General features: G+C 41.5%; 3 protein-coding genes across 3 annotated transcripts in view; all 3 read left to right on the top strand.

The window, feature by feature from the left end:
* LOC120065071 (protein NDRG3-like) overlaps positions 1-3168 on the top strand; it is a 59724-nt gene extending 56556 nt beyond the window's left edge. Inside the window, exon 15 of the mRNA XM_039015757.1 lies at positions 1789-3168. Within this exon, the coding sequence (XP_038871685.1) occupies positions 1789-1961 (173 nt within the window). The 3' untranslated portion in view covers positions 1962-3168. The remainder of the gene's footprint in view (positions 1-1788) is intronic.
* Positions 3169-4547: 1379 nt separating this feature from the next.
* LOC120065696 (src-like-adapter 2) lies at positions 4548-8019 on the top strand. Its single transcript, XM_039016771.1, has 8 exons — positions 4548-4633; positions 4974-5093; positions 5221-5320; positions 6302-6388; positions 6698-6801; positions 6967-7119; positions 7272-7401; positions 7605-8019. Exons 2-8 carry the CDS (start codon positions 5021-5023, stop codon positions 7738-7740), a joined length of 783 nt encoding a protein of 260 aa, XP_038872699.1. The 5' UTR covers positions 4548-4633; positions 4974-5020; the 3' UTR covers positions 7741-8019.
* A 1352-nt stretch (positions 8020-9371) lies between these two features.
* Positions 9372-23873, top strand: trpc4apa (transient receptor potential cation channel, subfamily C, member 4 associated protein a). Its single transcript, XM_039015754.1, has 17 exons — positions 9372-9539; positions 12300-12428; positions 12550-12666; positions 12856-12913; positions 13015-13070; positions 13186-13314; positions 13476-13677; positions 13921-14109; positions 14332-14474; positions 14587-14718; positions 14862-14920; positions 15007-15108; positions 15448-15763; positions 15968-16079; positions 16237-16349; positions 16499-16705; positions 21142-23873. The coding sequence occupies exons 1-17, from the start codon at positions 9420-9422 to the stop codon at positions 21277-21279; spliced, it is 2322 nt and encodes a 773-aa protein (XP_038871682.1). The 5' UTR covers positions 9372-9419; the 3' UTR covers positions 21280-23873.
* The last annotated feature ends 845 nt before the right edge of the window (positions 23874-24718 follow it).

Genomic DNA, 24718 nt, shown 5'->3' with positions numbered 1-24718 from the left:
CAGCTCTTCCTGTGACACAAAGCAAAGGCTTCTCTGTTTTCACCTCTCACCTTTCACCAGCACATCATTTCTATGGTACTAGGCTCTTCTGTTTCCTCCCCCAGTCCTACTCAGTGGGAGTGTTGCATGCAGCCCCAGGTGTCACTGTGTGAGAGAAGAATTGTAGAGTGGAGGTAAAGGCCATGCAGCACAGAGAAACTCCCTGCAGAGGCACAGCCAGAAGAGGACTGGCCACCCCTCAGAGCCTGGTTTCTCTCTAGGTTTCTTCCTAGGTTCCTGCCTTTCTAGGGAGTTTTTCCTAGCCATTGTGCATCTGCATTGCTTGCTGTTTGGAGTTTTAGGCTGGGTTTCTGTAGAAACATTTTGTGGTATCTGCTGATGTAAAAGGGCTTCATAAATACATTTGATTGATGATTAGATTAGGACATTTCACTGCCAGATTAGAGTTGATTAAAGCCTCTTCTCATAGTGATCTATGAGATATGTTATACTGCACGCAAAAGCATCACGTCAGCGAAGCGAGGTTAGTTTGAAGCAGCATAGTTTTACGTTTCAAGTCCGTTTTCTTCGGCAGCGAGAGTGTTGTAGAGACATAGATGCACAGAAACAAGCACATAATATCAAATATAAATTCATAAGTAATCTCAATAATCCTAAAACTATAAGTAGTAAAATAGCTAAAATCACCATACACACATTGAAAGAAATGGTATCACATTTTAGGCTTGTATTAAAAAGACAGATCAGTTGACACAGTTGTTGATGTAACTAGCTACTTCAAACCATTTAAATTACAGCAACTTTGTTGGAGAGGTTGCAAGAATATCCTCCTATTATGAAGTGTGGCCGAATGAAAATAAATCTTCTCATTATGAAATAAAGCCTTTTTTTAGATTGGGTATGGACTCTATGGCTTGACATTAACGCATCTCGTCACGTTCCCAGTGCAGCACCCGTTTGGGCTATCACTGTCTCTGCCCTACCCCAGAATCAGACAGCAAGAACACATTGTTTTTTGGGGGAGGGGCGGGGGGGGGGTTGTCTCTCTGGTATACAGCAGTTGTCTTTTCCTTCAAAATGACTTCTATTCATTACCTCAGCCTTCATAAACCTTATTCCCGTCCAATATGTTCTCCTTTCTTCTTTTTTCAATCCTTTCCTCCCTCCATCAATGCTAACAGTTCCCTACATTCTTCTCAGTCACCTGAGCAACGAATCAGGTACCAGGTTTTAAAGCAGTAGCAGTTTTAGACCAGTTGGCCAAATACCAGCCTCCATTCAACCTAACACACAGTACATGAATGTCAATGTATGCTCAGAAAGTCAATTTAACATCATATTATTGGTATTTTCGGTCATCTGTATTGTTCAATTAAGTGGAGAACTGTCTGCATACTTTGACATTTGCTTAGGTGATTATGTGGCTCCTTTAAGCATGAAACTTATGTTAGATTTTTTCCTATTGTTGCACAAGGTGCTAGTTTTGCATCATTTTGCCTTTATCAATTTCTTTCAGTGCTTTATGCTATTATTGTATTGCCTTTTTTACAAGACATGCTTGTCAGTGTCTTTGGCTTGCATAGTGTAGTTGTGTGTGGTGCTGAAGTCAAAAAAAAATATATATTGATCCCTTTATTTCCTCAGATTTGTCTGCATGGTGAATGTCTGCAGTATTTGTGTGATTTCTTGATGTGATTCCCTAACAGAGGGAACACATCATGATTCCTGCATTGCATGAAGTGCTCTGCATTGTGACTGGAATGTTAACACTCCTGTGTTGTGTCGTAGTGCCCACGGCTGGAATGAGTCGTCTGGTCCGATCCCGCACCACCTCCTCCTCCAGCATCACCTCCATGGACAGCATCCGCAGCCGCAACCTCAACAGCCTGCTGGAGAGAGCCAACACCACTGGGGGCCTGGACAACCAGCCTGGGCCCCAGACCATGGAGGTCTCCTGCTAAATCTTCCCATCTCTCCCTCACTCCACATAGGGTAGCAGCCCTCACCGATGGCCCTCTCTTCCTCCCTCTCTTCCTCCATGTCTCCCAGTCTCTCTCTCTCTCCTACCCTGCTCCGAAGCTACTCAATGCCAGGGTGTTCTGTGATGAATTGTGTGATAAATATGAGAATATATACAATTGAAGATTAAATATAATACTGTATACATGTCAAACCTCGAGCCACAAGCTGAGGGGACAAAATAAAGGATGAATCAGATATACTGTATACTCCAAGGGTCTAGGTACGATCCCCCACCCAACTGTTTCTCATCATTTCATATGTATGCATGTGTCTTGTGCAAGTGAATCTGGAGACTTATTTTCCGGGTTTCAATTACTGTTTGTCCCTCCTTTGTTCCGATTGTTGCCTTTCACATCTTTTATTTATTTGATTCACCATGTGTCTGTGTGTATAGGATTGGTTCCTCAGCACAGGAGGGGTTGAAGAGTCCCATCTCTCACATCCACTGTAGTCTAAACACACATTCCTCTTCCTTCTCTTATACTATGTTCTAGAACACATTTACACTTAAAACCTTCATTCATTGCACATATTTAGACACATTTTTTGTTTGTTGTGAACTGTGAACACACGCCTCCTTTGATTGTGTGGCATAGTGTAGATGTGTGTTTTCCTGTACTGTACCTTGCTGCACTGCTCTGCTCTGCCGAGTCACTCCATTCACACTGTAGAATGATCACTCAAGCTGGGTGCAAACACAAGATTCATGACTTCCTGTACATTTCTCTGCATTGTGTTGTTTTCCAAATGGCAGGTTATACTGGCCCAAATGACAGAATGAATGCGCTGTGTTTTGGTTGTTCTAGAACATTATACTTGCTTTTTAGGAATATGCAAAAATGTAAGGAAATTCAATGGGAAAGAACCGTGGGCCAATGTGATTGTCTAGCTTCAATCACTTCTCCTTTCATCTGTTTCGAAAATGTTTATTTTGTAATTGATGTCGTCTTTTTCTGCTTTACATTTTTGTTTTTATAGTCCGTTCACTCATCGCTTGAGTAGACATACACGATGAATAACAACTTAACAAGCCTGTTATAATGTGAAAATGTGTTCAGTCTTCACTGCAGGGCCCAGTGGTGCTTATCACGGTCTGCCAATTCAACTCATTTATACTACTAAATAAAGCTAGAAGATGTAAAATGGGCCCTTGGTTTGTGGTCATATCTTCAAGTGTTTCCACTGCGCACACAACCAAACACGCCAGCAAGTCTATCTAATAATTGCAAAGGTTTGAGAAAAATAATCAATGTTATGCATTTCAGACTAAAATAGTTGACACCTTTCAGCTTTGTCTTGACAGAAGATTTAAAGGAATATGGTCAATAGTTTCCAACCGCATATGTGAGCTTTTTCTCTCACTCTTACATCGGTTGACCTCAAACTGCATGTAAACGGTGAGGGCAGGCTATTTTTAGCTTGCTCTAAAAATAAAGTAGAACGGTCAGCTATGCCCTAGCTCAGATAAGGTTCTCTGAAGTTTGCTTTTCCTTTTCAGCTAACCACAGAGTGCAAACATATAGCTCATTTCTGTGTCTCACCAAGATGTTCCATCTGAGTGCATCAGGTCTTAATCAGTTGTGTTTAGGTCAAGGAAAAATAGATTATCATCCTTTGTGAGTCAGATCCTCTCCTCCTATCTGATGTCCAACAGTCTATATGGAAAGTATTCATTCCCATTTGATATATTCCACATTTTGTTGTGATACAGCCTGAATTTAAAATTGATTAAATGTATTTATTTTTCTCACCAATTGACACACAATACTCCGTAATGACAAAGTGAAACATTTAGCAAATTTTTTGAAAATGAAATACAGAAATATGTCATTTATACTGAACAAAAATATAAATGCAACAATTTCAACGATTTTACTGAGTTACAGTTCATATCAGGATATCAGTCAATTGAAATAAATAAATTAGGCCCTAATCTATGGATTTCACATGACTGGGCAGGGGCCCACTTGGGAGCCAGGCCCAGCCAATCAGAATGAGTTTTTCCCCACAAAAAGGGCTTTATTATGGACAGAAATACTCCTCAGTTTCATCGGCTGGCTGGTCTCAGACGATCCCGCAGGTGAAGAAGCCGGATGTGTATGTCCTGGGCTGGCGTGGTTACACGTGGTCTGCAATTGTCTAAAAACCTGTTTTTGCTTTGTCATCATGGGGTATTGTGTGTAGATTGATGAGGGAATTTCTTTTTAAACCAATTTAAGAATAAAGCTATAACCTAGCCTAATGTGGAAAAAGTCAAGGGTTCTGAATACTTTCCTATACTAAATACATGCTGATTGCTACAATCCTGGAAAAAAGTAGTTTGTAATTTTAAGCAGAATATTGATCTTGTGTTTTTTGTGCACCTATGCAGAAATAAAATGTTATTGATATATAAAATGTCAACCCTCCATACACACACCCACACATTGCTTAGTGCCAGGAGGATGTCAGAGCCTTTGGCTTCACAGGAAGCTACTAGAGACATAAAAACCTGTCCTCATCCAGTGAGCCTCTGTCTTGTTTCTATCTACCCTTTGGCCACATCTGCGTAAATGGAGTAGTCGCCTGAGCAACAGAGCAGAGGAGTGAGACGTTATTCTCTTTCAATAAGGTGAGCAAGTTTTCAGTTTTAGTTTATAACCCACTAACATACTATGGAAGCAACTTGTATTGCATTTACACTAATTACAAGTTATTCCACTGGTAAGTATACTGTTCTAAGGCCTGTGTATTGTAAAGTGCACCCAACTCTTTTATTTCTTCAGAGTTAATGTTTAGATAGTAATGAATATGTATGTGTAAGGCTTGTCATATATATTTTTTAATGGAAACTTCAGGTTGGGGAAATGATGGTTTCTGGTTGTGGTCATTTCTCTTCCTGTGTCATCTTGTTTTAGTTGGCCATATGACAAGAGAAGATAAATGACACTACACTTCTTTCTGTCTCTCAGCCTATAGAGCCATACAGACATATACTGTAGCTAGAGAACAGCTGGTCATGGGGAATTGCCCCGTTAAAGGTCGATCCAATATGCCAACCCTTGAGAATCCAACTGAACCTGCACTGTCAGGTAATACTAAACGCCCAGCTTCCTCCATAGGTCTTCTGAATTCTTGAATTTGTTAACCTAATCTAAAATCATCAACCAGCCAGCGTGAATGCTGATTGCAACTATTAAAACCATTCTTCCTTTTTAGACAATAACAGGCCCATGGTGGTGTCCCTTTATGACTTCCCCTCCCAAGATCCCTTGGAATCCAGCATCCGCATGGGGGAGAGGCTCACTGTGTTATCAGAGTACGTGGCATACACGCATGGAGCTGTACATATACAGTGGTGTCTGAAATTATTGACACCCTTGATAAAGATGAGTAAAAGTTACTGCATCAAATAAAGTATTCAAATAATGATTCATATTTTATGCAACAAAAAATTGAAATTATATTGTTTTAGAATAATACAATTGCTCAGAGTGGTGGTTTGTTTGTGTTGAAATGAGAATGCATAAGCAGAAAATAACCCCGTACCTACTGTAAAATATGGTGGTGGATCTTTAATGTTATGAGGCTATTTTACTTCCACTGGTCCTGGGGCCCTTGTTAAGGTCAACGGCATTATGAACTTTACCCAGTACATTTTAGCCAAAAACCTGGTTGCATCTGCCAGGAGGCTGATACTGCAAGTGGATCTTCCAGCAAAACAATAGCCCCAATAATACATGAAAATCCACAAAGAATTTGTTAATTGGCCACAAAATCAACATTTTGCAATGGCCATCTCAGTCTCTGGACTTGAAACCCATTGAAAACCTGTGGTTTGAATTGAAGAGATTTTAATTGAAGAGGGCATTCCATAAACGCAGATTAAGGATATCAAGAATCTGGAAAGATTCTGTATGGAGGAATGGTCTGAAATTGCTCCCAATGTGTTCTCCTGCTCATAAAATATTTTAGAAAAAGTCTCAGTATTGTTATCCTCCCAAGGCCGTTATCCTCGAAAGATATTAAAAACAGGGGTGTCAATAATTTTTAAACCTACCTTTTTGAGAAAATATTGTATTACTTGTTGAACAAAATCTATTTCTCTGAGCAATTGTATTAGTATAAAATATAATAATTTTCCAACTTTTTGGAGTATACAATATAGCTCAGTATTTATTTATTTTATACAGTCCTTTTTGCTCATCTTTATCAATGGCGTCAATAATTTCTGACCCTATTGTATGTGATAGTTTGTGATAGTTTAGTTGAATGCACTGACTGACCTCTTTATTTGCAGTGATGGGGATTTTTGGATGGTGCGATCCACAACAACAGGCAATGAGAGTTACATCCCCAGCCACTACACTGCCAAAGTAATAAACAGGTAAGATACCTACTACTTATTCTCAAGTATTACTTCTGACTGTCACAGCTGTTTACACATCAGTGAATGTCATTAGAGGGTGGGAATTGGAATGTATCAATTTGAAAGAGCAATACTGTAGATGTTCTCTCGCTCTGAATGACATCATCAATGTCCTAATTATGTCACTCCTCCCCCAGTGGGGGATGATGGCACCAGTAGTTCCAATGGAGTTTCCTAGCAGGGTGGAGAGGAGTGAAAAATATAATGTACTATCTTATTTGTCTTCTGATAGTGAATATTTTATATTTCTCATCCATCTTTAATCAGGTGGCAGTATAATGGCATCAGCAGGTTAAATGCAGAGGAGCTGCTGCTGATGCCACACAATTACACAGGGGCTTTCCTGATACGACAGAGTCAGACAAACACAGGTGAGTCCATGTTCATGGCTTAGGGCTCGTTTAATTAAATTCATTTTACTGAATGTTATGTCAAGTTTTTTTAAAGTTTGCTATAAGCACAACAACTAGCCTAGGACTTGTGCACTGTTTCATTGCTGTAGCGTGACAAGAGTCTTGTGTTATTTTTGGTCACAGACACCTACTCGCTCTCGGTCCTTGGAAGGACCGACTCCTCGTACATGGGCACAGTGAAACACTACCACATCCGTTGCCTCCAAAACGGCTGGTTCTACATCTCCCCCAGCCTCACCTTCTACACCCTGGGCCAATTGGTGGAACACTACTCTGGTGGGTACAAGCCCATCGACGGGCTCAAATGCATTATTATTACAGCACAGTTCTTACTCTGGTATGCAAAGAGGGTGGACTGTATGGTACTACTGTAATAAGTTGTTTGGGTAGAGAATGTTCTAAACATTTGGAAACATGTCTATCCACAGAGTCAGCAGATGGGTTGTGCTGTTTACTGAGGGAGCCTTGCATCATCCAAGGCTCAAACAATACTACTATGACTAGACCGTACCCCAAAGCTATCAGGAGGCCCACCCTCAACTGGAAGGATGTAGACAGGTGGGGCACATTCCTAAATCCTCCATCTACCATACTTTGTGTCCCAAGTGATCTACACACTACTTATTTGACTATTTGTCAGTATGATATGACGTGTCATGCTATAGCTATGCAATTAACTGCATTGTAATTCACATTGTAAGATGATGCATATACTGGTGGTAGTTATATCACATTCCATGTGCCTGCCTCTGTCTTCCCAGCTCAATGATCTTCAGTAAGGGCAGAGTGGATTCAGAGGACACTCTGGTGAGCAAGGGGCTGAGGGAGGCCATGAGCTCATACCTCTACATGACAGAGGCCAGCTGCCAGGACTGTGGCAAACACTGGGATACCTGATGAGAGGGAAGACTGAGAGTAAAATAATAATACATAATACTGTCTGGTCTGTCGCTGCCGCTGCACAACGGTACTAGGCCAGAAAGGGTGACCTAAACAAAAGCATAGAGGAAGTTAAAAAGAAGTAAGCCTACCATTTACAACCACAATGAAAAAATGAAAACTACAAGCACAATTCATGTCTTGATGGTCAAATGTGGGTTTGGGTTCAGGTAGCCACAAGGAGCCGTGTTACTTGGCATTTCTAATGCTACTGGTTCTTGTTCTCAAGAGCACATTTCACAAGGTGAAACTAATGATTTATATATATATATATATATATATATATATATATATATATATATATATATATACACACACTAGATGACTGACAGGGGGTGCACCTCCATCTTGTCACTCCCCCACCCTTGCAAAAAATATTTTGGAAGTTATAGAAATGCATGTATTAATGTCTACATTAATTTTTGCCATGTTTATTCTATTACGGACACCTTAATGCATACTATTACATTATATGATGTGAGCTAAACATAAACATTTAAAATACAAATATATATAAAAACATACTTTCTTAAAGTATAACTTGTTGAAAGTACTAATGTTACTGTCCCCACTACAACAACAAACACTTAAATATGTGTAATTGTGTTCTTGAAATATTTAATTGAAAAACTGTAGAATTCCATTAATTCCTATGGAGCAGGGTTTCTCAAACTCTTTTTTAGTTTTTTTCCGTCACTACACAGCTGATTCAAAACCCAAAGCTTGATGGTGAGTTGGTTATTTGAATCAGCTGTCTAGTGCTAGGGCAAAAAAATCTAAAGCTGCACCCAGGGGGGGGTCCAAGACCGAGTTTGGGAAACTGCTCCTTCTGGGGAGTGACAATATGGCCGACCAGTGGCTTTAAAGGTTCTTATTGGCCAATACATAGTATCAGCAATCCAGGGTTTATATACATTGGATGGAACTCAGAGGTCTTATGATGTGAGGAGGAGCTCTTCCTTTCAGCTCATGGAAGGTTTCATACTGTTTGTCCACACAGAAACACCTATGTATTGGTCTATTTTGAACAAAGAAGGAAGATCACTGAAATACAATAATGTTGTATCTGGACTATGAATGTTTGTATGAATGAAATGCCATGTCTGAGTAAAGGACGTCACGCTGCTTGCATAACAAGAATAAATTCCTCCCGATTCGGCCCATACCTGGCGCGAACTCGGGACTTCTGCCTTGCTAGCACACGTGACCACCCTTCTGAAGCATCTTTCCACTCGACGCCATGCGAAAAGCTAGCGCAAATAGCGGAGACACTTAAGGCTGAGGAGTACATTTCACACATCCCCATATAACTTGAAACTAACTCAGACGTTTTTACCAGAATATGGCTGCGGGTGAAAATGAGTAATAAATAAATAGTTCTGATTGACTGTTTTGTTTCATTGGTTTCTTATCATGGCCAACCTCTTAATTATAAAAACAAGATCGTCAAAACATACAAGACAATGGATGCTGTAGTTCTCTCACATCTGGGCCACAAAGAGAAAGCATCTCATGTCAAAACCATTTTCAAATCCTACCACTAGATACCGCTAGATACATGGGAATATTTTTGTATCAACCATAGCTCGCTAAATCCACAGAACTTCCTGCTTAGAACTGTTCGGGAAAAATAAATAATGGCGACGCTTCTGGGGTCTGAGTCCCCTTGGACTGGAGGAAAACGAAGCAGTCGCAATATCATTGCAAAGATCACACACAGTCAGATCGCAGGCCAGGGTTTCAGCAGAGGGACACAGGTAAGACAACTTGTGCGATGTCTTGGCAATGAAGGTATCTGAAAAGGGGGAGGACGACTCAAGCCTGGTTGGGATTGCGTTTGGTAACCCTGCTGAGAGCTAGCTAACGTTAGCATATATATGGAAGCTAGCTAGCTGTTTTATCAGACTTTCTGGTTAGTTGGCTAACATTAGCTGTCTATGCTACAGAATAATGTGATAATTTCGCTATATGACAAAGTCGGAATACACCCGCAAATTAGCTACTTACAATAAAATGACAGCCGACAACCTTCATGTAGCCTGCACTTGTTAGCTCTTTTGTTGATTAAGATAAAAATGTTGCTAGTATATTTACGCTAACCTTTTTTTTTAGCTGTAGCTAACGTAAGTAGTTAGTTATCTTTGGTATTATCGTATGTTTGTCTGTTCCCATCCATGACGTTACATGCAATTGGTATCTGTAGTTAGTTGTATTACTCAATGTTGTTATATTAGCGAGCTACCTAACATTTGATGACTTTGCGAAACGGAAAGAGTGCGCCACTGCTGCTAGCTCAGTTTGGCTATCAGTTAGCTAATGCTAACTAGCTTGGTTTTAAATTTGATCAGCAAATTGGGAGCAAATAAGCCATTGAATTTTGACAGGATGTTTTTAACCTGCTAGATAGAACAATCGCGAAATAACTTGAAACAACACGCGTGATTACATAACGTTAACGACACCAGCCCCCAACTACTTTCGTTTCCATAAATGGGTGCCGCCCATCTGTGACTGGTCACGGCTCAGTCGTTATACTGCTAACAGGTATTTTACCTAACTAGCTACCTGTTTTTGCTCATGTGAGCCTCCCATTACTAGCCAGATAAATAAACCTTACAGGGGCAAAAACCTTTCTCTTTCATGCACTGTTGAAAAATCTACGGCACCTTTTTTGCAAATAATCTTCTGGAAATGGTCAGTTGTGGAAAAAGTACCCAATGTTTATACTTGAGTAAAAGTAAAGATACCTTAAAAGAAAATGACTCAAGTAAAAGTCACCCAGTAAAATACTACTTAAGTAAAAGCCTAATATTATTTGGTTTTAAATGTACTTCAGTATCAAAAGTAAAAGTAAAATAATTTAAAATGTGTTATATTAAGTAAACCAAACCATTTACGGATAGCCAGGGACACAGTTCAAAACTCAGACACAATTTACAAACGATGAATTTGTGTTTAGTGAGTCCGCCAGATAAGAGGCAGTAGGAATGACCAGTGATGTTCTCTTGATAAGTGCGTGATTTAGACAATTTTCCTGTCCTGCTAAGCATTCAAAATGTAACGAGTACTTTTGGGTGTCAGGGAAAATGTAAGGAGTAAAAAGTACATTATTTTCTTTAGGAATGTAGTGGAGTAAAAGTTGTCAAAAATATAAATGGTAAAGTACAGATACCCCAAAAAAACGACGTAGGAAGTATTTTTACTTAAGTACTTTACACCACTGGAAATTATACATTATGCAGTCATTCATGTGTGTATACAAATGGCTGCAGTAGACTAGATGGTGGTGATTTTAAAACAAACCTCTTGAATTATACATTTAACATGAAGAGCTACCTTCTGCATGCTGAGGATGTCTATCCTAGAATTACCCTCTGACTCCCTGCCCTTCTTCTATGGAGATCATGGCAGTCCGCAAACAAATGTTTACAGTGCATGCCACCACCTACTGTGCTGGAATGTACGCTCAATCATGATCTGCCCAATTCTGTACTACCATGAAAATAAAATCCAAAACCAAATAAATCCCTACTAACTTCTACCACACCCTCCCAAAAAACCCTTCCCTACCCCATTAAACTTTATCTATATCATGCTGAAACACTCCACCCTTAGGATTGTTCAGCATGTCAACAATCATTTCAACAGTAACATCTGTTACCCCCAATATTTCTTTTGCCGTCTCCACAATAATCTTCAACTTGGCATTTATGCTTTCAAAACAAATGTTATTTGTCTAATGCCCCGAATACAACCAGTGTAGACCTGACCCTGAAATGCTTAAATACAAGCACTTAACCAACAATGCAGATTTTTTTATTTTATATATATATATATATATATAAATAAGTAAGAAAATATTTGCTTAAATTTTTTTTTATTATTATAACACAATAAAAAAACAAGAACGAGACTATATACAGGGGGTAACGGTACCGAGTCAATGTGTCAATTTCTGAACATGCAATGGGGACGGGACAAATTCTCTGATATTGAAACTAAGGAATGTACTTTTCAAGGCAACCTCAGACCTCAGCAGCACTGATAAGCTTTTACTACTTTGCCTCATTCCATTCTTGTGAAATGTGGCCTGCTTAACTCACTGCCAACTTGCCGTAAAGAATAGAAAAGGCCTATGTGTTGCTCCACCGATTCCAATAAAAAGTCTCAAATGGCAGTTTGAGCCACATTCCTCTCAAAGTTTCAGTAATAATTGAGTTATGAGAACTGAAAGTTATATTGTGCTCCATTTGTGAGGAGCATTTGGGCATGATTTGGAATGACTTCTGACTTAACTGGTGCCAGAAGATGGTCTCTGCAACTGGAATTTGGAGAGGATGTGATTATTTTGCACTAAGACCTAGGCTTTTATTAAATCTGTCTGAGGTTGTGTGGGTGTGCGGAGGGTAGGGTAAAATGATCAACTGTCAGTGTTCTTGTGACACGGGAACATACTGGAGACATTTTCTAAGCTCTTGCATATTTCCTGTATTCACCACTCATTTGTTGTGTTCCAGCTCCCAGAGGCTCTGCTCCAGGAGAGAGATAAGAGGGCCAAATGGCACGGCATCCCTGAGCTGCTGCAGAAGCTCCATGAGAGCAGCCATCCTAACAGTGACCTCTCCCACACACACAGTGTACTAAAGGTACCCAGATAATATATACACCACAACATCAACAAAGCGCAGTCTCCTAGGCTATAGGAGCTGACTGAATGTGTATAGTTTACTCTAAGATTAAGGCCTAATTATCCGTTATTTTTAACAGGAACTATCATCCCTACTTTCCATGGAGGCAATGTCTTTTGTCACAGAAGACAGGAAGAGTGCTCAAGAATCCACCTTTCCCAACACATACACCTTTGACCTCTTTGGTGGAGTAGATGTATGTTTACATACTGTTTATTATGCTCTTGTTACTAGTTTGTTCGGTGCTGTGATGGAAAGTAATCAATGACCAGTTTGAATGTCTTGAATCAGCCATGTCACCTCATACTGCAGTGTATCAGTGCCTTCTGAGATATTATCAGGCGACGTTTGTTCATTGCATTCTTTTTTTCCCGTCCCTTCGAAGCTGCTTGTAGAGATCTTGATGAGGCCTACACTCACTATGCAGAAGAAGAAACCTCAAAGTAAGCAGTAACACTTAGGTCTGATATAATTTCTCTCTGAAGGCTGCACTTTTGACATAAAGGACCGTTGCTATTCATGTCTGTGTCTCTTGTCCCTGCAGTGAATGATGACTTGGTCAAGGACTGCCTCAGTGTTCTTTATAACTGCTGTATATGTGTAAGTACCTTCGCCGCAGACCAACACTTCATATGCAAAAAAAAGGACTCGTCATGTCTGCTTTTTCCTCTATAAACATTCATTAATCGTCAAATCTCTCCCCAAATTTTCTCAGACGGAAGGGGTTACAAAGAGCCTTGCAGCCAGAGACGACTTTGTCCTGTTTCTCTTCACCTTGATGACGAACAAGAAGACGTTTCTACAGACTGCCACTTTAATCGAGGATATTCTCGGCGTCAAGAAGGTCAGAGCAACTTCACGGCAAAATCTTTATATTATTTTAATTTATACTAATATTGTTCACACAGAGTATGGGGGTTTGCTCTAGGTAGAGATTTGGTGTCCATGATCATGTTATGCCGATGGTGATCCATTTGTTTGGTCCTGGTCTTCTCTCTGCCCCAGGACATGATCCAGTTGGAGGGGATTCCTAACCTGTCTGGTCTGGTCCAGAGCTTCGACCAGCAGCAGCTGGCTAACTTCTGTCGCATCCTCTCTGTCACCATCTCAGAACCCGACGTGAGAAATGATGACAAACACACCCTGCTGGCCAAGAATGCACAGCAGAAACGCAACGCAAGCCCCTCACGTGCAGAGGTCAATCAAGGTAGGACAGGGATAAGGGAACACACTGGAGAAATTAGATTTTATTCTCACTATTTAGCTCAATTACCCTTTCTTAGGGTCTTGTTAAAGTATTGGTTTGATTCGTCTGTTCATTTGTAGTATTCATTTAAATTTGATACCCTTATTCTGTCCAAAAGTTTTCTCGTCGGTGCTCAACCTAAAACTATTGTAGAGTAACGTTACATGATCAGTTAATGAGCCCACCCTGCCTCCCTGTTCCCAGTTACCCTCCTGAACATCCCGGGCTTCATCGAGCGCCTGTGTAAGCTGGCCACCAGGAAGGTGTCTGAGGCCACCGGGGCGTCTAACTTCCTGCAGGAACTGGAGGACTGGTACACGTGGCTGGACAACGCCTTGGTGCTGGATGCCCTCATGCAGATGGCCACGGAGGAGGCTGAGCACAGCAGCACAGGTCAGCATCCTCTCTCCTCCTGCTCTGTACCACTGCCTTAAACATCAGTTATCACTGAAAAGGTCTAACATTAGATGCACCATTCTGCCTGTGAAATGTTTATTTATTGTACTATACAGAAATATCCTGGACATCTCGGTTGTCACCTACCCTTGTACCTCTGTACTTATCTATAAACATTTCTCATTTTCATTTTTTTACATCCTGTTGTCTGCTCCACAGAGTCATCAGATGAGAGTTCGATGGCCACCAGCCCTCTGAGGCACCGTCTGCCCCAGTCCATGAAGATCGTCCATGAGATCATGTACAAGGTGGAGGTGCTCTACGTGCTCTGTGTGCTGCTAATGGGCCGTCAGAGGAACCAGGTGAGGGGCTGGAGGACAGAGCAGACACCTCACCTAATACAGGAGAGGGCTCTCTGGTGTAGGCACTCCTGTGCTCTTGCGTGTATTTGACCACCTGATCCGTCTTCCTCAGGTACACAAGATGTTAGCAGAGTTCCGTCTGATCCCAGGTCTCAACAACCTGTTTGACAAGCTGATCTGGAGGAAGTACACCTCGTCCGATCACGTGGTGCATGGCCAGAATGAGAACTGTGACTGCAGTCCGGTAAGCAGTGCACTCGTCTCTCACTGAGCTGTCCCTGGACATGATCAGTGGCTTTTTCTAGGATTCTCAATCTGGGTTCATATTACCATTGCTGTGTTTTAACATTTGCAATATCAATCACACTGATTCTGTCCTTCCCTCAGGAAATATCCTTCAAGATCCAGTTTCTGAGGCTTCTCCAGAGCTTCAGTGACCACCACGAGTGAGTAACCTTCAAACAGTCTGTTTGACCAAAAGTTCCCCGTTAGCTTCACTTGAGTTTAACAAACAACATTTTCTTTATTTCAGGAACAAGTACCTTCTTCTGAACAGTCAGGAGCTGAACGAGCTGAGTGCCATTTCTCTGAAGGCCAACATACCGGAGGTGGAGGCCTTAGTCAATACAGACAGGTATGCATCCTAAATGTAACCTTTATTTAACTAGGCAAGTCAGTTGCGAACAAATTCTTATTTACAATGACGGCATACCCCGGCCAAACCCAGACGACGCTGGGCCAATTGTGCGCCGCCCTATGGGACTCCCAATCACGGCCGGATGTGATACAGCCTGGATTTGTCCCATCATCTACTTCCACCTTTTTGACTCCACCCTCAATACGTCACACTACAGTGCAAAAGAGGCATCATGTTCTCTGAAACCTCAAATGCAATACCATATTGTGTGTCCTAAATCTGTTGTGAGTGATTCACACACTAATGCACTCTCCCTGTCTCCTTGTGCTCCTGCAGGAGTCTAGTGTGCGATGGGAAGAAGGGTCTCCTCACACGTCTGCTCGCCGTCATGAAGAGGGAGCCTCCAGACTCCTCCTTTAGGTTCTGGCAGGCCAGGGCAGTGGAGAGTTTCCTCCGTGGAGCCACCTCCTATGCGGACCAGATGTTTCTGCTGAAGAGGGGGCTGCTAGAACACATCCTGTTCTGCATCATAGACAGTGGCTGTAAGTCCAGAGACGTCCTGCAGAGCTACTTTGACCTGCTGGGGGAACTCATGAAGTTCAACATCGACGCCTTCAAGAGGTTCAACAAATATGTCAGCACAGACGACAAGGTGAAACCCTTAGCGAGTAGCAACCCCCCCCCTCTCAATGTGAGAGGAACCTGTCAGTCCTTTTAATCGTCCCAGAAAATACATGAAATAATGCAAAATAGATTCTTATAGTCATATATAAGTAATCTCAATGTACCCAAGTTTTTGCGATGTGTATGTTCTATAATGCTGTGTGTCCCATCCCTCTGTTCGGCTCGGCTGCAGTTCCAGATCTTCATGACCCAGATCAACAGTTCCCTGGTGGACTCCAACATGCTGGTGCGCTGCATCGTCCTGTCCCTCGACCGCTTCGAGAGCCAGACAGAGGACGTGAAAGGTAAGCCGCACTGTCTATTCCCATAGTACGTGAATGGAACGATGAGAGAGGGTCACATGTAGGATCTCAAGCTGCCGATGTTGGAATGAATTCAAGCTTTGAGTGCATTATAATGGTGCTGTTCCTGATGTAATTGTTGCTGGGTGTGGTCCTGCAGTGGTGGAGGTGCTGTCTGAATGCTGTCTGCTGTCCTACATGGCCCGGGTGGAGAACAGGCTATCCTTCCTCTTCAGGCTGGTCAATGTCATCAACGTGCAGACTCTCACACAGGTCTCTTTAACACCAGACAAACCCACACCTCTGTACCTCTCTTTCAGGATAAGAGGAATGTGTCCTCAGTTTGTTAGGGTTTGAGGTTGTTGTTCTCCAACATCTGGCACTGACATGTCCCCCTCTGCCCTGCCCATCCCCTGGCCCAGGAGAATGTGAGCTGTCTGAACACCAGCCTGGTGGTCCTGATGCTGGCGAGGAGGCGGGGTAAACTTCCCTTCTACCTTAACACATTGAGAGAGAAGGAGTATGCAGAGAAATACCCTGGCTGCCTGCTAAACAACTTCCACAACCTGTTGCGCTTCTGGCAGCGCCACTACCTCAACAAGGACAAGGACAGCACCTGTCTGGAGAACGTGAGTGTCCTCGCCCTGCTCTGTCCCAAACAAGGGAAAACCAGATTTATTTTCTTAAAAAGATATTATGCAGGGATGCAAACTTACCGCTTCTTGGCGATATTCACAGTTTTGATCTCAAAATAGGTAATTCACATGAATTGTGTAGATCCGTAAATAAAAAGTATGTTTGGGGGGGGTCTGGCAAAGTACGCAGAGTGTGTCACCCATTGAGCTATAAAAGAGAGGTGCGAACAGAATCTCAATTGCATACTCCTCACATCCTTTCTCCTCGCCTCCTTCTCAAAACCCATTGGAGGAGAAGGTCAGAGGGGAGGGAACTGGCTTTCACATCCATTGGGGTTTGAGGAGCGAGGAGTATGCAATTGAGGTTCTCCCACTGTGTGCTCACTAACGTTACCTTCTCTGGCGGCTGAGTCATCATCCACTCCACCCAACAAACTTTGTTCCTGACTGGGAAATTTGGAATGCAACTTGAGGTAAGCAACCTGTGTTCGAAATAATGCTGCGGTTATATTTGATACATGCAACTATAATTTGCTTATGTTTAGGGCTGTGACGGTCACAAAATTTTGTCAGCCGGTGATTGTCAAGCGAATAACTGCCGGTCTCACGGTAATTGACCGTTAATTAGCATAAACACATTTAGCATCTCCTGGCTTCCACACATAGCCTACAAGCCACTGATGCAGACCTTTGGAACATCTACATTTTAAAAAGTATAATAAATCCATGTAATATAGCCTACACCTTCACAATAAATCCATTATTTATTTTAGACAGGTCTAAAGAAACATGATATGAAGAAAATGTAATCTATTTCAGAATAACAGAATATCATACTTGAGTTATCCTGATCTGGCTATGCCATATGGCTGTTGGCTACACTAGTTCATTTAGCAGACAAGATTTTCTTTGAATTTTGTGGCATTATTTTTCTAGTATGAAGAATACAATTGAACAAAGCTGAATAAAATAGAAATGATATTTTCACCAAACAATTTGAGGGAGTGCACACATGCAACTATTCTGTGTTGAGCGGTTAACAAAGAAATAGGTATTCCTATATGCTTAATTTAGAGTTATTAATGTAACTTTAGTTGTTCTACAAACGTTGGGCTATATGTTTTGATTTTTAATACATTGTAAGGCTGCATGATGCGACTCTAATGATGATTTGAAAAAAGCCGCTTGAAAGGCATGAGCTCTGCTTTTGTTTTTTTTCACAGACTGTACACAATACATCAGTCTCTCATTCACAATTTGACAAGCACTTGATAATGCCTCATATTTCCCGGTGGCATCCTCTTTGTGTGACCGTAATGAACCCTAAAAAAAATCCATGCCTTTTGTGGCCGTTGTGCCCTTGGGCTAAGTATAATCATTTATAATGCGCCTCTCCCTGAGTGCTGCATGCGCTGAAGCACCTCTCACTCACATGGCTCTCCATCACTTGTTCAGGTCTTCCTCGCAGGCTACAAGTGAACAGACACATTGGGACGCAACTGTGTGCATCCTTATCCAATTCCGAGGTGCATATTGAAGAACTGTCCACATTTACATTCCGTCATCCAACCAGACGAGTAGGCCTAACGAACAGCAAAAGCACTAGCCTATGTCAATCTACTATCCCCCATAGTACAAAAGTTGACCTATTCTGTGAGAGAAATAAATATTCCAAACATATGGGACAGTTGTGGGATGCGATGGATCCCAAATTAATATAACCACTAGAATCCCAAAACTTTTTTTTATGCAATGAGGCTGACGCAACAGATCAGAACGTTTAGCTTAAAATGTTGATAAACTATTAGGCTATTTCTTCACATTATAAGCACAGTAATGTGCACACAGCAGTAGGTTATAAGCGTGAATGTTCCATTAGCGGGAAAACACCATTATCAAAAGTGACCGTAAATGTGATCATGCATGTAATGATTTTATTATAAAGGTGAATTTGTTTGGTGAAAATTATCTTCCCCAAACTTGAAACTCACACGCCAGTTAAGCTCTACAACCCTTGTAAAGAGGATTAATGTGCTTAATTGTAAGAAGTTATTTGGCCACTTTAGTTGTGATACAAACCTTATTAGAACATATATAGGCCTATGGGCTAGGCTGCATGAGGTGTGCGACTATGATTTGAAAAAGTCGCCAAAAAAAGGCATTGTTTCTTGCCTTACGCTTGGCCATTATTCACAAGTGATAATATAGAATTCACATGTGATAGGCTAATATTGTCATCGGTCAGACTATTCTTGATTTAATTTTGTCTTTACATATACAAAATAATATATGTGTGAAATTTGTTTTGATTTAGAATTGACCATTTATCATGCACCTGTCAAAAAAAGTTGGAAAAATACATCTATGCACTTAAATTGCGAATGGAGGACACATTTCCCCGTGGTTTATTTTCATGCCAGTCGGGTAGGCTATACTCCTGTTGTAAAGAGAAGCAATGTACTTAATATTAGGAAAGTTAAGAAATAAATATAGTAGGCCTAGCCTATAGAAAGCTGATGGGATCCTCTTATTTTTAATAGAGCCAATCACTGTGTTTTCTCACGCAATTGCATACATAGCCTATAGAAATGTTGCGCAACATGAGATCATGGGCTCTCATGAAGTGTTAGATTAGATTTTCGATTACATTTGCATTGATGTCAGAGTGATTTAGAGGGACAATAGAGTGCAGTTACGAAATTTGGTAGGCTACTAATGAGCATCAGCAGCATCAGAGCTTGGAGAACTCTAATTACCGTGACTAAACGGCCACGTGGAATTTGACTGCCTTCGTGACTCGTAACCGCCGGGGTGGCGGTGATACGATTACTACAAAGCCGTACTTATGTTTCAATAGCGCAAATTATTACACACAAAGTCATTAACGTTAGCTAGCGAACTACTTTAGCATCTATGCTGACAAGCTAAAATAGAATATCAGAGTTCAGAGTGTGATGTCATATATGTCAAATCGGATAGCTTCATCCAATATCACGTGTGACAGCTGTGAGCAGCCAGTCACATCCCCTAACCAGCCATTAGTCTACTCAGCTGCTCCTCTCCAGACCCGGCGCCAGGATAAAGTGACTAAGGGGGCAGTCGACATTTTTGGGGGTTCGTCAATTCTTTGGGGGGAGTTCTTGCATTGGAATTTTATATTGAGTTCTGCTTATATCACGCTACACCACAATAACCATAAAGTTAAAATGGCGAGACTCTGAGACCATTGATTGAGTGATTTTGGAAGTGACAGGTTGGCACAAAATCTGTAGCCCATCTCTGCTGCTTATCACACTGAAGCAAGGCTGTTTTGGTAATGAATATAGGCTACAAGATAAATTAGGGTAAATCACCTATTACCAACAGCCTGTGAATGTTAGCGTGAACACTGCTGTCTTAATAAATGCTGGAAGTAGTAGCCTAGTTATTCATGCATGCAAACAAAAATACTGGATAGCAGTTTGGCTCAGTATACTGACAACTGCAAATGCAAACGAATGAATTCAAATAGAACAAAACAGTGGTACCAAGTAGGCCTAGTAAACAATATCAGATTGATAAAAGCACGACACAATCTATATTTAGGCTACTTACATTAACAGTAAACAAAAGGCAAATGATACTACTCCACTGCATGGTTGGAGCTAGGAACACAAGCATTTCACTACACCCGCCATAACATCTGCTAAATATGTGTATGTCATCAATAAAATTTGATTTGAATGGAGATCCAAATAACCAAAACACAGCCTACTACAGTGAGATGCAGCCCTGCACAGCTGGCTTGCCAAATAGGCCTATACATGCCCTCTTCTTCACTCATGAATTCAGCAACACGCTGTGATATGGAACTATACACTTATGTGGATTAAATTCGACCCACGGCATCAATTAAACAAGGCCAGCCTACCATAAACATGTTTCCAGAGTATTGAGATTGTTCAAATATGTATTATGTACCGGTACTTGTTATTCTCTGAAAATATGTAACGTTTGTCACCTTTTTGGGCCTTCGCCAGTTTGCGTCCCTGTTATGAGCTCACCCGATCTAGTTGTAGTCTGTAGACTGGCTGGCCTGTCATTTAACTAGCCTTTGACTAAACTTTAAATTCAAATCTTGCAAGGTTTAGTGAGGGGCCATTTAGTCAGAGGCTAGTTCAATGGCACGGAGCTGGGTGCGTCTCGGAAGACGCGGGAGGAGGCCAATCTTCAAATCCTATAAATGTGCTTATGTTTTCATTAGTCGGTGTCCACCACAATTTGTTGGGGTACCGGGCAGGTGCGGCGGTAGTATTTTGTATTTCCTAAGACCGGGGAAAGTTTCACGTTGCGATTTTGCACTACTCCACTTACCATGAATATCCCCTTCTCCTCTTTGGGTAAAAAGTGTGTGTTTTACAAGTCTTAACCCCCTGTTTCCTCTCCCTCAGAGCTCCTGCATCCCTTTTGACTACTGGAAGGAGACAGTGTCAGTGCTGCTGGGCTCAGACAGGACTTCTCTGTGTGCCATAGCCAGCTACATAGACGAGCCCTTCATGGACCTGGACAGGGACCTGCTGGAGTATTAACCCATACAGGCGGGTGTGGCTGGGCTGGTGGAGGGGGTAGGGGGTTGCTGGGGTATGGACACCTATCATGAGTGATGACCATGCCAGAAAGCTAGAGCAGGACTGTAACTGTGGCTGGACACAGAGACTCGTTGCTATGCTGTCTGTAACTAGGCCAGGAGGCCGTTACTGAAGGAGCGGGGGGGGGGGTGATTCTACAATCCTGGCCATCTTCACTCCTCGCTCCATTCTCTTCGGAGGAGAAGGGGCGAGACTGCACCTGTTTGTCTTTCCATCCCAGACCCTACAGTAGAGAGATACATTTCTTGGACCTTGAAATACTCCTATGTTGGTGGTTTGCTTTAGGTGAAATCAAATAGCCTTTTATATATTACATAAATATATTGAAAAATCTATACGTACGATGCAACAAATTAGATAGGATGTATCTATCTACCCATCTAACACAGAAAATGGTTTGTTTTCACTGTGGGGGACTTGTTATATGAGGGGAGGCCCAGAGTGTGTCTGAAGACTAGTCCCCCCTGCGAGAAGGGAAGTGTTGACTCCATGTCTGGGAGCCTAAGAGGGCTGCTCATGACTGGATGCAGAGATGGCATCAGTCTTGTCCAGTGGTCATTTGAATGAATGGCTTCGTCTCTGATCTATATGTGTATGTAGGGCTCTCTCTCTTAGGTGAATCTAGTCGACTGGTACTTGTAGCTTTACTCAGCCCGTCCAGGTAGCTTGTGGATCTGTTAATGGTTTACATTCTATGGGGTCCTATGGTGGATGAGATGGGGCTGGACGGGACCCCCACTCACTTGAAGTCACCAACCCCTTCATGACTTGACCCCAACACAAGGAAACATTTTCCTTTCTGTTTTTCAGACATTGTTTTTGTTTTTCATCTTGTTAAGAGAATAGCTTTTAGTTCTAAATAAAGTGTAGATAAAAGGAAGAAAACATTGCACTGTTTGAATTGTTTTGTTTATTTTGATGACCGATGTTTTCATTTTGTATCAGAATTTGTATGCATCAAGTGAAAGGGGGTTTGGCAAAATAATAAACTATGCAGGTTCTAGTATTTAATCCCACTTTCTGTCGCCGACAGCTCTCACAACAGTTCCTTAACCCCTTATCCTTCAACCAACAGCCACGCTGTGCTTCGTCACTTGATTGTTCTCTAGTCGTCCACTTAACTCTTGACTGCTCTTATCTTAGCATGAGCCTAGACTTCGACAATCTTGATCTGTCTTTGTGATGATTCTGTGCTTGGTGTCACCTCTAATGTGATTGGCTGAAGGGGGGAATGGGAGTGGTTATATTGCTATGGCTCCTCTGGCTAGAATGTGCTGATGTTGCCGAGGCAATGGATGCTGAGTAAGCATTTAGCAAAAAACGAGTCCAAGAAATTGACCAATGATTGAGCTACCTCATTTTTCAACCCAGCAAGCACCAATTGGATCACTCATGTCGAAATGTCGAAATGGAACTAATCCTGTTCAAACGTTGTTTTTTTTTGCTTTGTACGTTCACATGACTGAATGTATGAATCTGTTCACAATTTGGTTTGCCCTAACAGTTGGTATTGCTACATAACCACAGGCTTTCCTACGATGTGTGGTCTCGCACCATTTGGTTTCTTTACCTACCTACACTTCACCACTACTTAATGTGGATGACTTGTGTTCATGTACATCATGGAAGGAGCCTGCAATGTTCATAGGAGGTCTACCGGTGCAGCACCATTTAGGTCATTCTGTGTGTCCAGTCTTCTTCTAGTGTTTGGAACAGAACTGTTGCCATGAGAACTCTGTGCATGTTTCACGCTCCCCAAGAGTCATGATTGCCTGTGGAATAGCATATTGTCTGTTTTTTTTTGTTTTTTTTTGGCATCTGGTGCAGAGTAGATAACCTACTTTTAAAAAAATCTGGTCTTAATTGCTAGATATAACTTTGAAAATCAAACGCAGTACTGTATTTCTATACTATCCCTCATTAACAGCCACCCAGATTTTGTACTGTTGAAACATTGTACATACTGTATATTTGGTTTTGTGCAGATTTTCTTCACACTAAGAACTCAGACACTTCAGAAGCAGCCTATATACATTAAATCCAATACAAAAGAAATTGAAAGTCTGACTTTACATTTTTAGTTGATAATTGGTGCTTAATTATTTGAATTTGATTGTATTCCTAGTCTCCTACCCTTCTTACATCAGGTACATTATTTGATGGAATTGTTACTCTGTTCTTTGGCATACATGCCAAGTTAGTTTCCTTTGGACTGTGTGTGGTATAACCCAGTCACTGTTATCATTGGAGATGAATAATATAAAGCATATGGTGCGTGTATAGCTAGAGAAATTAGATAAGCAAACCTTTGTTTAATGAAACATGATCAAATCATTTTTGTATTTTGCTTTGGTGATGTTTTAGTGTACATTGGTTTGCCCCCCCCCCCCCCCACTCACACACCACTCCTAATCCTGACTCAATCCCCCTAAAATTCAATTTCACACCTGTTTTCTTAATCTTGTTTAATTTAACAGTCTTGTTTGTGAATTTAATACAATGATAATCCTAATAAATTCTCAACTTTCTTTTGAGTGTGTGCCTGGTGTATTTTGTCACAGTGGTTTTAAGGATGGGACACCGATAATGATAATGTGTGGTGGGTGCTTATATTTGTCCTCATGAACATCGGCTGTGTGCAGCAGGCAGCCGTCCTCTTTCCTCTGACCACAGAACATTGGGTGTCATTTTTTATTTAAATTTCCTGACGATTCCATGCGTTGACCACTACCATCCATTACTCACTGCATCTCCACGTACCACACTGACTGCAGATAGTAATGTGGGTGGTAGGTAGCCTAGCGGTTACAGCGTAACCAAAAAGTCGCTGGTTTCAATACCTGAGCTGACAAGATTAAAAAAAATCTGTCTGTACCCATGAGCAAAGGCACTTGACCTTAATACGCTCCAGAAGCACCGTACTACTATGGTTGATCCTGTTAAACATGTGTCCAACTCATTCCACGGAGGGCTGAGTGTCTCACTTTTCACTTCTCCCTTAGTAAGGAACTCCCCTCACCTGGTTGTCTAGGTCTTAATTGAAAGGAAAAAACAAAAACCAGCAGACACTAGGCCAGCGTTTTCCAAACTCAGTACTTGGAACCCCAAGGGGTGCACGTTTTGGTTTTTGCCCTAACACTACACAGCTGATTCAAATTATCAAAGCTTGCTAGTTTGAGAAACCCTGCACTAGGCCCTCCATGAAATGAGTTGACACCTCTGCTGTAAAACAACACCTTTCACTGCACCTATCTGGTGAGACAAATTGTACTATAAATGCTTTTAGAAGTCTTTATTAGATCTGTATTGCACTCCCACAGTCACACCACAACTGTTGCAGCTGGCTGGCTGTGATATCTTTGGTTTGGTAGTTATCCTC

This window comes from Salvelinus namaycush, chromosome 20 (genome assembly GCF_016432855.1).
Source record: "Salvelinus namaycush isolate Seneca chromosome 20, SaNama_1.0, whole genome shotgun sequence".
NCBI lineage: Eukaryota > Metazoa > Chordata > Actinopteri > Salmoniformes > Salmonidae > Salvelinus > Salvelinus namaycush.
This window is presented reverse-complemented; position numbering and strand designations above follow the sequence as displayed.